The following is a 12,152-nucleotide window of genomic DNA, read 5'->3' on the forward strand; positions in this document are numbered from 1 at the left end:
GCTTGGAATAGAAGATTTTATATTAACTGACTTAAAATATGCATATAACACCAAATATTTATCTCATTGGTCTAATTTTACTTATTTTAAATTTTCTAAATTTGTTGGCACATTCTACATTTTTCCAAATATCATTGTTGCCCACATTGCATGATTTGCATTTTGGCAGGATTGATTAGTTATATACCATCTTGTAGTGTGGCGGGCCGATATTGGCGGCCCATTTGGGGTTTATTAGTCTATGTGGATTCGTTATGATTCATCCATGGCTTCATTAACTAAACAAGTGATGAGTTGCTGGGAAATCTTAATGGTGCTTATTGAGTCATTGACCATAAAAATGGGGAGGTGCCCCAATTCAATAATTTTGATATAAGGGTTTTGATATCCATTCATTAAAGAAAAATTATTAGTAAAATCCAATAAATTCAATGAACAAAGAAAATATTATTTGTTGACCGAACTTTGCATGTGTTTCTTCTCTGTGTTTTTAATTCTTATGCACTCGCTACTTGTGTAAACATTTTAAAAAGCCATTTGTATTAATTTAATCGAAATTTATATTTCCGCAGCAATTAAAAAAAAAAAAGAGGCTAACGTGGAGCAGCCAGGTAGACTCGGGTTAACGAATTGTCAACGTGCTTGCGTTTTCGGGCCCAGATCCGATATCAATCTCATCGGGCCCGAGCCGCTCCAGACGGAGCTTTATATACCGATGAAGCGTTCGAGAGACTAGGGCTTTGTTATGCTGCTCCCGCGTATTTGTCTGAGAGAGCAATAGCCGCCCCCGATTTCTGAGAAAGAACTGAGCGACACCATCGTGCTTACACTCCTCATGTCTCCGGTCATGGAGCTTCATGACGTAAAGAGGCAGAAGAAGCCCAACAAGAAGAGGAAGAACAGGCCAATCCCCCAGGTAGACGCGGACGCCACCGGTGCTGAAGGTGGCGGACTGGCGGTGGACGAAGAAGACCACCACGAAGAGAAGTCGCTCAAGGGTTTAGGTGAGGAGCAGGAGGTGGTCAAGGAAGAGATGGACGGAGATCAGGTCGGCGACGGCGCAGAGATGACGGCTCCCGCCGCTAAGAAGAAGAAGAAGGACTATGGAATATTGACTTCGGAGTCCTTCTCTCGGCTCCCCATCTCCGAACTCACCATGAAGGCCATCCAAGAGATGGGGTTTGAAAACATGACGCAGGTCACATCTCGCTTTATAATGGGGATTTTCCAGATTTAGGGGTTTGGGGTTTCTTAGTTTTCTGCGAGTTATTTTTTCTGTTATACATCAATGATTGTACGGATTCTTTTTGGTAGAGAGGGTAGGAATTGGTTGAAGTTGATGCAGTTTGATAACATTATTGCAGATTCAATCTAGGGCTATTCCGCCTTTGCTGGAAGGGAAAGAAGTGATGGGTGCTGCAAGGACGGGTTCAGGGAAAACTCTTGCTTTTTTGATACCTGCAATCGAGTTGCTGCATAATATCCATTTTATGCCTCGGAATGGTACTGGGATCATCATTATTTGTCCGACGAGGGAGCTTGCCATTCAAGTAGGAATTTTGTTTCCTTATTGATTTTTTGTTAGTTGCCTGTGGTATTTTTTATTATGAAACTTTGTGATATAAACAATTAAAAATAGTTTGGTTACACTAACAAAATCATGACTATTAAGTTAGAGTAACTAAGTCATATATTTATATATGTGCGTGTGTATATATGTATATGTATATGGCTATTGAGTTACAATAACTAATTCATATTTATATGTATGTATATATATGTATACACCTTCACCATTAATGCTGATTCTTCATTGTAGTCATTAGCTAACTATTACAAGCTTATCATAAGTGAAAAAAAAGACCTTTAGTGCTTCATGTTGAGGATGGTAGTTAGACAAACCAAAGCAGAAAAATCATTGCACTTAGCTTTTTACTGATCAACAATACTAAATGTTTTTGAGCCATCTACTGAAGGCACCTGCTTTTGCACCTAGGCCTTTTGACTAGCCTTTCAAAAGGATTGCTGCCTAGACTGGCTAAGCATTTGAACAGCTTATACTATTAGATGGTTAGTCCGGGTTGAAGTAGTTTGTCTCTCATTGTGAACATAATTGAGTTTATGATATTGTTGTATTCCACCTGAAAACTTGGCAACAGAAGAAAAGAATGCTGTTTTAAAGTTTTTCTGTAGCAGATATGTTTGTTCATTTTGGCTGATTAAATGAATCCCTGAGGAAAAATGATGTTATAAATAAACAGGATCTTGCTAGTCAACCGATTGGAGTGTGTTCAGAGTTTTTGTTTTTGTTTTTTTTGTCATATACATTCATCGAAGCTAAGATTTGGTTTAATTTTAGGACAACTCTTTGTTTATGTTGCAGACACATGCCGTTGCAAAGGACCTTTTGAAGTACCATTCACAGACTCTAGGTTTGGTTATTGGTGGTGCTGGACGAAAAGGAGAAGCTGAGCATCTTGCTAAGGGAGTAAATTTGTTGGTGGCTACGCCTGGAAGACTCTTGGACCATCTTCAAAACACCAAAGGATTTATTTACAAAAATTTGATGGTAAATAGTGTATATTTGTAAAAACTGCTAATCTTTTGTAGCCTATGAATGTGTTTTATTCTTATTTCTTGTCATTTTTGCAATCTTAATTTTTTGTCATGTTAAACAACTTTTGTTCTTGTTTGGACTTCGGAGGAATATAAGGGGTGCAAATACTAATTTTGGTTGATAAACATACCTTGACCAATGATAATCAAGTTAAAATGGATTAACTTGGCACTAACTATTGTCCACAACTCTACATTCATGATGATTGACATATCGGAGATGCCTAGGAGAAATTGCATGAAATAAAAACAATAGAGATACATATCCACATTGAGTTCAAAGTTCCTTTTTGTTTCTAATATACATACAACAGATAGTATATGAATATTTAGGTAACATTTACTCAGATTAGTGAGCTTAATTTTATAATGAAGGACCAGTAACAAGGTAGAATACTCCCAAGTTCTAGGAAAAAGAATCTTATGTTGTCATGAATCATATATTGTGCTTGTAACTTTTGTAAATTTAATGAATAAACTCACCTTTGGCAAGGATCAAAACAGTAATTTTATTTGTCATGACTTGGTAAAGTAAGAGTCAAGATAATTATTCTCATTTGTTCTCAGGTTCTCAAAATTTTCCATCTTCTTTAATTGTTACATATGTAGACTTTTCCTCTGATCACAAGCAAAAGCCTGTGATATCTGTTTGGAGAAAAGAAAATTAATGCCTTTCTTGAGAGTCATAAGGTTCCAATATCATCTGTGAATGATCAACTTGTTAACCAAACCAAACAAAAGTAGCCATGAGGCAGTCTTTTGTTCTTGTGTGCAGTAGTAAGATTTGATATATCATCTAGGTAAAAGGGTCAATATCTTCCATTTTTTTGGCTTCTGTAGTCTTGAATATAAATTGATCCACCATTCTTTTGCCTCTTTGCTGGATTTGAAGTCTGGTTGAGATTCCTAGTAAGAATGACTTTATTTTTCTCATTTTTAAAATTTATTTGGGTCGAAACCTACCTGAAATTTCTAACTTGATCTAGCAAAAGAAAGAATATGTAGGCAGCTCTATAGGCATGCATGACCTAATAGGTATTGTTGTGCCTGATAGGCATGCACAACACAGTAAATCGGCTGAACTCACTCTCCTTTTTTTCCCCCTTGTTGGTTGGGAAAGAATCCTAATAAATCAAGTCGCTATTACATCTGCCCTTCATATCTTCAAAAGCAGAATTGAGAACATAATAGGATCAGTTATTCTCCTATGCCATGGTCACTCTTGCACCAAGGCCCAATCCACTATGCAATTAATCTCTCGAAGCCATAAATATTCTGGATGAAAGGAGAAGATATTCTTGATGAAGCCATGCCACCAAATGAAGTGGCAATAATTATAGTAATTAGAACTGACGAAGGACCTTGTGCTATTCAGGGTTAATTGGCGGGACAGGATACATGTGGCTAAACCTCAATAGTTGATATGAAGGGTTATTGGTGGTAGAAGTAACTAGTTAATGTTATACTTAATATTGCTTTATCATGTAGTAGCAGAATGACATTGTACGATTTTTGTTACAAGAAGTTTCTCTCTTTGCACAATTGAACTTTTAGGCCATTTCTTTATCTTTCTCTCTTTTCTCTTTTCTTTAAGGTGGTTGATACTGCTTATCCTTTGGTGACAAAAATCTGAGATAGCTGTTCTCAGGCTTGTAGGATATTTTGACACATGCTTATAAGGGAGTTGGAGAACATTGCTTTTAGCATTATGCTGGATTCAACCTTTTCTTTTTCCATCAGTACAGCTGATGAATTTCTCCCCTTGTTTTCGCCCGAGATTTTGCTGGATATTATTTGTGATTAATTAATTGATTGCATTTGGATGCATGCTGTTAATGGTGATTGATAAAGAGGATGAAGAAGAGGAGAGGAGGAAGTAACGAGAGGTAATGTAGGTGGTGAGGAGGGGTGAGGATGGAAGAGTGTGGAAAGGTCTGCTGAACTAGTGCTACTGTTCATTCAGTGTTCTCATTTCTCATTGAACTCCCACTGATTGAACTGTCACTATTTGTTTGTTACTCATATTTTCTCTTTGGTTGAAAGAGAGAGGGGGAGAGAGACAGGTAAGACAGATAAATAGAGAGACAGAAGTGAGTGAAGGGAATTTGGTATTGGGAGAAGATGCTGGTTGGCATTTGAGCATTTGCATATACTTTGAATGGTAATTTGCGGTTAATCCTGCACACATGGTGGCTCGTGAGTCATGTGGAGCTTAGCAAAGCATTAGAAACTACTGTTTTTCATTTTTCCATAAGTCTGAAAGTGCTCAAGAGTGATGAATGTACTAAAAATCAGATGTCCCTGATTCAGTGGTTTTTGTGAATCAATTAGTGCAGTGAATAATGTGTACAAAAAAAATAATATGGGTGAACCCAGTGCATGAGTCTTCCACCCATGTGGTATTTGCAAAGGGAAAATGACAAGAAACAAAGAAATATTTCACTTAAACAATGTTTTTTTGTTAGTAAAACTAAAGCACTAGACATATGATTCCTTTTAAGTTTTTGAACGTATTTAAGTTTTCAAATGATCTTTTTGTGCCAATCCAAGATACTTTTATACAATCCAATCAATCCTGTTGATACTGTTCCCAATCCTAAGTCCACAAAGCTTGTTAAAGGCTGACCTGGCATGTGAAGTTCCATCAATTTGTGGTCTAGGGATGGTGAGTGAGTGCTTATCCTAGCAAGCAAGGAGACTGTCTTTGTCTTAAACGCATGAATCCATGAATCTTGTTGGAAATTGACATATATGTGGTGCTATGTTGGGTGATTCCTGTCTTCAGCACTCAGTCATAAGTGGAGGTGTCTAACATCATAACTTGAATCGTTTATAACATATTACCTTGATATTTTAATTACTTTGTGATCATAGTAGTTAAGTTGTAGCTATTGCGACTTACATCACCAATAAAACTTTTTTGTTAATTGCTTATTTTCATTGAACTCATGCGTATTGATGTTTTGCTGGTATCTCAAGCTCCCACACTTGGAAGATTCATCACATGTTTGATCTAAACCAATGGCATCTGAATTATTGGACCTGAAGTTTCTTTTAGATTGTCATTAACTGTTTGTTATTTGTTCTTTTGTGCCAATTGTCATATTGTTCCTTTCCAAATGTAGTTTCTTATAATTGATGAAGCTGATCGAATTTTGGAGGCTAACTTTGAGGAAGATATGAAGCAAATATTTAAGCGCCTGCCAAAGGTGTGTATTTCATTCTTTTCCTGATAATTTACCTTTTCGTTTTTTGATTTTCCATATAGTTAAACTGTGGTTTTGTGAGTGAACATTTTATTATTTGGTAATCCTACTGATGCTGATACTTTCTTCCAAAAAGTCAATGTTAATTCATTTATTTCCTTTTCATTATGTATGTGTCACATTAATTTTTTTTAATATTGAAGCTTGTTGTTGACAATAAATCAAACTCTGGTTGTTCTTGTCAATATATGCAAGTATTTAACGGTTCGACCATGAATTGATATTGGACCATATAGGTTGGTACTGGTTGATATGTATTATTTTATTATTCTTTTGGTGATCCCAGGTAATACAAGTTGGTTATGTATGTGTCCAATAGGTTCCTGAAGCCAATATTGTACTGAGATTGATATCTTTGATTATTATTATTTGTATTAACATATGCCCATTGTAATGAGGTCTTCTCTACATCAAGGAAATGATCCATAAAGTTACCAACTAGCTCAATTTATATGCATCAATGTCTAATTGTTGTGGCTGGCTCCAACTGGGCTTCCCAAGTGAGGGGTGACACCAACTAGGGCTGGGGTTCCCTGATACTTCGCATCCAAATCTTACTAACATAGGCCACTGGAGGGGCAGGGCCGGGTTGTGTTGGCCCCTAGAGTGGCCAGAAACTTTGTGTGCCAGCTCTAGCGAGGATGTGGGCTGCCTAGGTTGCTCACAGCCTACATCATAACAGTATGGAAGAAGGATAATGTTTCTTCTAGATTCTCTCTATAAGTTCCTTGTGATGAAATGACTACTGCCATACCAAAATTACAATGTTCATAAACTTTTTTCTGCCAGCTCAAGTGAGGAGGTAAGATGCTCTGGTTTGCTCACGGCATGGGTTGCTCACAGCTTACATCATACAGACATGACAGATGAATAGTCTATTCTTGTAAATTCTCTACAAAATTTCATTGTGTTGAAAATGCTATTACCTTGTTATTTGTTTCAAGGACTAAATAACGAACTTGTACATGGCCTTAAATGTTGACCAAGAATTCTATATTGACTGAGAATTCTGCCATGAAATTGTATATTGATTTGTAGCCAGTAAAATTTGGTTTCTTTATTTGATCTATGTATGGAATTTGCAACTTGTAGTATGACCTTGTGATATCAATGTACAGGCAAGGCAAACTGCTCTTTTTACTGCTACCCAGACTAAGCAGGTTTGTGGTTTATACTGAGGATTACCATAATAATTTTTTGTAATATGTTTAATTTAATAAAAATTATACATTATTCAGGTTGAGGATTTTGCGTGTTTGTCATTTAAGGAAAAGCCAATATATGTTGGAGTTGATGATGGGAGGTCAAAAGTAAGTTTCATGACTCCACTGTCATATATGTTGGTGCTAGTGACAGTTATGACAATGTTGGCTGTTTTCAGGTCACGGTAGAAGGTTTGCAGCAGGGGTACTGTGTTGTTCCAAGTAACAAAAGGTTTATGGTCTTGTATGCTTTTTTGAAAAGGAATCTTTCAAAAAAGATAATGGTCTTCTTTTCTTCCTGCAACTCTGTCAAGTACCACTCAGAGCTTCTCAGATACATTCAAATTGATTGCCTTGATATCCATGGAAAGCAAAAGCAGCAGAAACGTACGACAACCTTTTTTGACTTCTGCAAGGCAGAAAAAGGGATCCTACTCTGCACTGATGTTGCTGCTCGTGGACTTGATATTCCTGCTGTGGTGAGTTTTAAACTTCCCTATTCATGGCTGTGTTATCTAATCCTAATAGTAATCTGTTCTTTGCCTGTAGGACTGGATTGTGCAATATGATCCTCCTGATGAACCTAAGGTAGGTGGTTAAGTGGATTGCATAATCATGTTTTTGTTGTGCTTTCCAAAGACCATCTTGATGTTCTAAAATTTGTATTGATTTTCAGGAGTACATCCACAGGGTTGGTCGGACAGCTCGTGGAGAAGGTGGCAAAGGCAGTGCATTGCTTTTTCTGTTGCCTGAAGAGTTGCAATTCCTTCTTTATTTGAAGGTAGACTACCGTGCATAAGTGTTGCTTTTGTAGTTCTGGAGCCATATGATTATTGATTTGTTTGACTGTTGCTGATAGGAAGCCAAGGTACCTGTCAAAGAATACGAGTTTAATGAAAAGAAAGTGCCAAATTTGCAATCTCACCTGGTGACACTCATGCAATCATCATATTATAATTTGCATATGATTGTGTATCAGAAACTAATTCTTTCGATGGTCTACTGCAGGAGAAAATAGTGGGAGAAAACTACTATCTAAGCCAGTCAGCTAAAGATGCGTATAGGTCCTATATTTTAGCCTACAATTCACATTCTATGAAGAATGTGTTTAATGTGCACCACCTCAATCTCAAGGTACCAATTGACTCTGATGTTGATTTTCTAATTAGGCATCTTGTAAACAAGCTTCCTAATCCTAGTGAAGACCATTAATAAATTAAGATGATGGTTCACTACCTTAAGGCTGTCATGGTTGGAGGTTTTACGAAATATAGTAAATCCTTAAGGCTCAAGTTTTGGGGAACTGCTATTGGCTAATCATCTAAATTGTGCATATTCATTATTAAAAAAAAAGGGTATATTCTTTTCTTTAGTTCATGCTAATTTTGATCATGTCATGCACGTACTTGCTAAAACATGAGCCTCATGGCTCTGATGTTGACCTTAGGATTTTTGGGCCTTTTGTCAGGATGTGGCTGCATCATTTTGCTTTAGCTCGCCTCCGAAGGTGAATTTGGACTTGGAAAGCAGTGCGTCCAAGTTCAGGAAGAAAATGCGCAAAACTGAAGGCAGCCGCCACGGTATCAGTGCAAGTAATCCCTATGGAAAACAGAAGGGTGATGACAAAAGACAGTTTGCACGATACTAAAGCTGGGCCGTGCAGAGAGGAAGAGTCTTACACTGCACATGCGGGAATTATATTTCATATCTGACTTGAACAAGCTTATATATTCCAGTTTCTGGAGTTTTGTATGATTACGACTATTAACTTGATCAGTTTCTTCTCTTTTAAAAGAGCAGCATAGTCAGGGATGTATTCTTTGGGAATGTTATATCATTTTTATTCAAGAGATGGGTTAACAATTCAAGTACAGGTGAGTTGTATTGAAACAAATCCAATATTTTTGTGGCATAATTCCCTACAACTCTATGTAAGCCATTTAAGGCAGTCTGGATTCTCACATTTATGCTATTTGCCCTTTACGGATGAACTTGAAAGATATATCCAAGCGTGGTTTACAGACATGACTGATAGCGAATGTTCCTTTTCAAAATATGGTGTCTCTTTGAATGTGTTGGGCTGATCTGTTTGCCTTTTTGTCCTCGTTGATACGTTAGTATCTTCAATTTTGTTTTTTCACCGGTTTCGAAGTATTAATCTCAAGCTTCGTCGCCGCCAATGAGACTCGAGGTGTGTAGACGCCCATAAAATTTGGTCCTAGCAATTAGGCAAAACCCATTTTTTTGCTAATCTAAAATCAAAGCAATAATATTTCTGTTTGTATGATTCTTTAACGAGTTGCCATTGACTCGTAACTCTCTCTCTCTCTCTCTCTGAGTTTTTATCGTTTAACGGACTAATTATATGTTATCTCATAGTAGGTATTAAAAATTATATTGACGTTTAGTCTATTTACTCTTAGTTTTACCGATGAAAACACGAAAATAAATCGTAAAAAGATAATTTTAACGTTCAATGATAGAAGGTGTCGGTAGCAACGAACGATAATGCTATTGGCGTCGATGCCAACATAGTTGCCTAGTCGCCTTCGACGATAATAAGGTCCGCTCTCATCGTAATGTCACCCGTCTCCACGAGAAGCGCACCGTCAAACTCATCGTCGCTTGTCCTGCACCGTTATGTATATGCGTCGACGCTAGTGGCAATTGCATTGGCATCGACGTAGATGGTGGTGGCCGTCACGGTATCTACAACGAAGATGGTGGCCACCTCGTCGTTAACCTTTTGGGCTGATCCCAGCCTCAACCCGAAGCTGGTGTTGTCGGAGCTCTTACCATTTCCCCCTTTGCCGCGTTAGTTTTAGCACCACTTCTCGCCGAAAGGTTGTGTTGGAACTAATGCGGTAGTGGGGGAGCAGTAGGAGCTCCGACGACCCTAGATTCGGGTCGAGGCTAGGATCCGTCCAACGGGTCAACGGTGAGGCGGTCACCATCTTCACCGTATACGTCATGATGGCCACCACCATTTGCGACGACACCAACACAATTGTTGTTCAGTGTCGATATAGATGCAGAGCGGCATGGGACAAGCGACGATGAGGTCGACGACATGCTCCTCATGGAGGCAGGTGGTATCACGGTGAGAGTGGACCTTATCGTCGTTGGAGGCGGCCATGCAATTGCATCGACACCATCGATGTCGTCCGTCACCGAATATTAAAATTATTTTTTTATCCTTTGCTTTTATGTTTTTGTCTATAAAATTATTTGTAAACATCGTTAAGGTAAATGTATCTAGATGTTTCGCTTTCATAACTATAGGGATGCTATTGTAACTTTTTAAAGTGTAGAGATCGAGACTTTAAATATAGCTAACTACAGGAATAATATGCAATTAGTTATTTTTCAAGTTATATTATCATTTTTATTTTTTATATTAAATTTTAAATAATAATAATAATATCATTATTATTGAAGTCTGACACATATTAGATCCCGGCCCAAAAAGATTTTGAGTAATTTGATGCAAGCTCTCAAACCTGACGAATGAGACTCCAATATAAAGGTAATTTTTGCTTCATATTATTTCAAAACCATATACATCCGAAAGGATCATAAATTCTCAAATATAGTGTAACAACAGACGGACACCTATCAAAAAACCATGTTTTCTGATATTTTAAGATCAAACCGCGAATATATAGGCGATTTAACACTCATTCGACTTAAAACTTCAAATCCAATTTATGCCGTCGGTCGGTCACTCGAGTCTTTGAATTCGTTTCTATTTCAATCTCCATTACACCTCATAAACTAACTGATCACCGCAGCGAGGCCTCCAGAAAAAACAGGGTAAAGCAGCGTCAGGGCCAAAGCAAGCACCGTGGGTGTAGCTGTGTTGGCGCCGCTGGGCCGAGGGGCGGCTGCGGGGTTGGGCACGACTCCGCCGTCGCTGCTGTTGCTGCCGCTGCCGCTGCTGCTGCTGCTGGTGGCGGGAAGAGGAGATGCGGCGGGGGAGACGGAAGGGGCAGCGGAGGAGGCCGTCCGCTTGGCGATCCTGACGTCCACCTTCTGGCCGGCGCTACAGTGGCCGGGAACGCCGCAGATGAAGAAGTGGTGGCCCCTGCGCTTCAGCGTGATGGAGTCATTGCCGGAGGTGTAGGCGGCGATGGGCGACGCCGCGTTGCACGCCTTGTAGTCCGCCTTGCTCACCTCCAGCACGTTGTGGAAGTTCTTGTTGTACTTGAACACTGCCACATTATTATGTTGAAAGCTAATTTCTTGCTTGGAAGCTTCACAGAAACATCGAGAGGAATATATACATATATATTACAAAGAATAAATGATGAAGACGGGATTCAAACTCGGCTAAACCAACAGCTTCAAACATAAATCACTTGTGACAATTGAACTTTTTCAAGTGATGATTTCGAGCATACACGTAAATAACCTGTGACAGCAAGCTTCTCTTTCGAAGCATCATGAGTAAATCGATGAACAGCAAGCTTCTCTTTCGAAGCATCATGAGTCAATCGATGAACAGCAAGCTAATGTAAAGCAGGTTTGAACTCGTTTGCCACACATGGTGAACAGTATATAAGATAAAATATTGGCCGTAATCTAAATGAGCAGCATATTCTTCTCTAATGTAGAAACCTTGAAAGCATTTTCCATTAACGAAGAACCTAAGTTTAAGAAGAGAAAATCCAGTACTCAAAGCAATTTTGATCTTTTAGAGAAGAAGAAGAAGAAGAAGAAGAAGAAGAAGAAGAAGTGGAACGAAGAGGTAATTAAGGGAGGAACTCGCCTATGGTGTCTCCCATATCGAACCTCTTGGAAATGGCCCAGGCGGTGTAGTTGGGACTTCCCAAGATGGTCCAACCCACCACATCCCCGACGCTGTAAACAGCAGCCTCCGACAGCCCCGCGCCGCCAACAATGGAAACGAGCACGACAAAGATGGACATCGCCATGGCCTTCTCCATGGGAGGCAAAGAGGAGGAGCTGTAGGAAGAGGGGAGAGAGAGAGAGAGAGAGAGAGGGGAAACGAAAAGGTTTCTTGTCACCCTCTCCTCCCTTTCTCGCGTGCGTTGGTGCACTTATAAAA

The 12,152-nt window shown here is 38.9% G+C and overlaps 2 protein-coding genes across 3 annotated transcripts; one reads left to right on the forward strand and one right to left on the reverse strand.

Moving 5' to 3' along the window:
• Positions 1-740: 740 nt before the first annotated feature.
• Positions 741-9,071, forward strand: LOC103969586 (DEAD-box ATP-dependent RNA helicase 27). Of its 2 annotated transcripts, none has more exons than XR_010480185.1 (12): positions 741-1,198; positions 1,365-1,550; positions 2,384-2,569; positions 5,742-5,825; positions 7,001-7,042; positions 7,121-7,192; positions 7,264-7,563; positions 7,634-7,672; positions 7,761-7,865; positions 7,948-8,012; positions 8,093-8,218; positions 8,553-8,646. XR_010480185.1 is itself a non-coding variant. In XM_009383165.3 (12 exons), exons 1-12 carry the CDS (start codon positions 836-838, stop codon positions 8,730-8,732), a joined length of 1,752 nt encoding a protein of 583 aa, XP_009381440.2. In that variant the 5' UTR covers positions 741-835; the 3' UTR covers positions 8,733-9,071. The 2 variants fall into 2 exon arrangements, 1 of the variants encoding a protein (XP_009381440.2); XM_009383165.3 differs by having other exon boundaries at positions 7,944-8,012; positions 8,553-9,071.
• Positions 9,072-10,605: 1,534 nt separating this feature from the next.
• Positions 10,606-12,121, reverse strand: LOC135595086 (mavicyanin-like). Its single transcript, XM_065085605.1, has 2 exons — positions 11,853-12,121; positions 10,606-11,295 (listed from the first exon to the last, which is right to left on the reverse strand). The coding sequence occupies exons 1-2, from the start codon at positions 12,028-12,030 to the stop codon at positions 10,859-10,861; spliced, it is 615 nt and encodes a 204-aa protein (XP_064941677.1). The 5' UTR covers positions 12,031-12,121; the 3' UTR covers positions 10,606-10,858.
• Between the last annotated feature and the right edge of the window lie 31 nt (positions 12,122-12,152).

This window comes from Musa acuminata, chromosome BXJ1-10 (genome assembly GCF_036884655.1).
Source record: "Musa acuminata AAA Group cultivar baxijiao chromosome BXJ1-10, Cavendish_Baxijiao_AAA, whole genome shotgun sequence".
NCBI classification, from domain to species: Eukaryota; Viridiplantae; Streptophyta; class Magnoliopsida; order Zingiberales; family Musaceae; genus Musa; species Musa acuminata.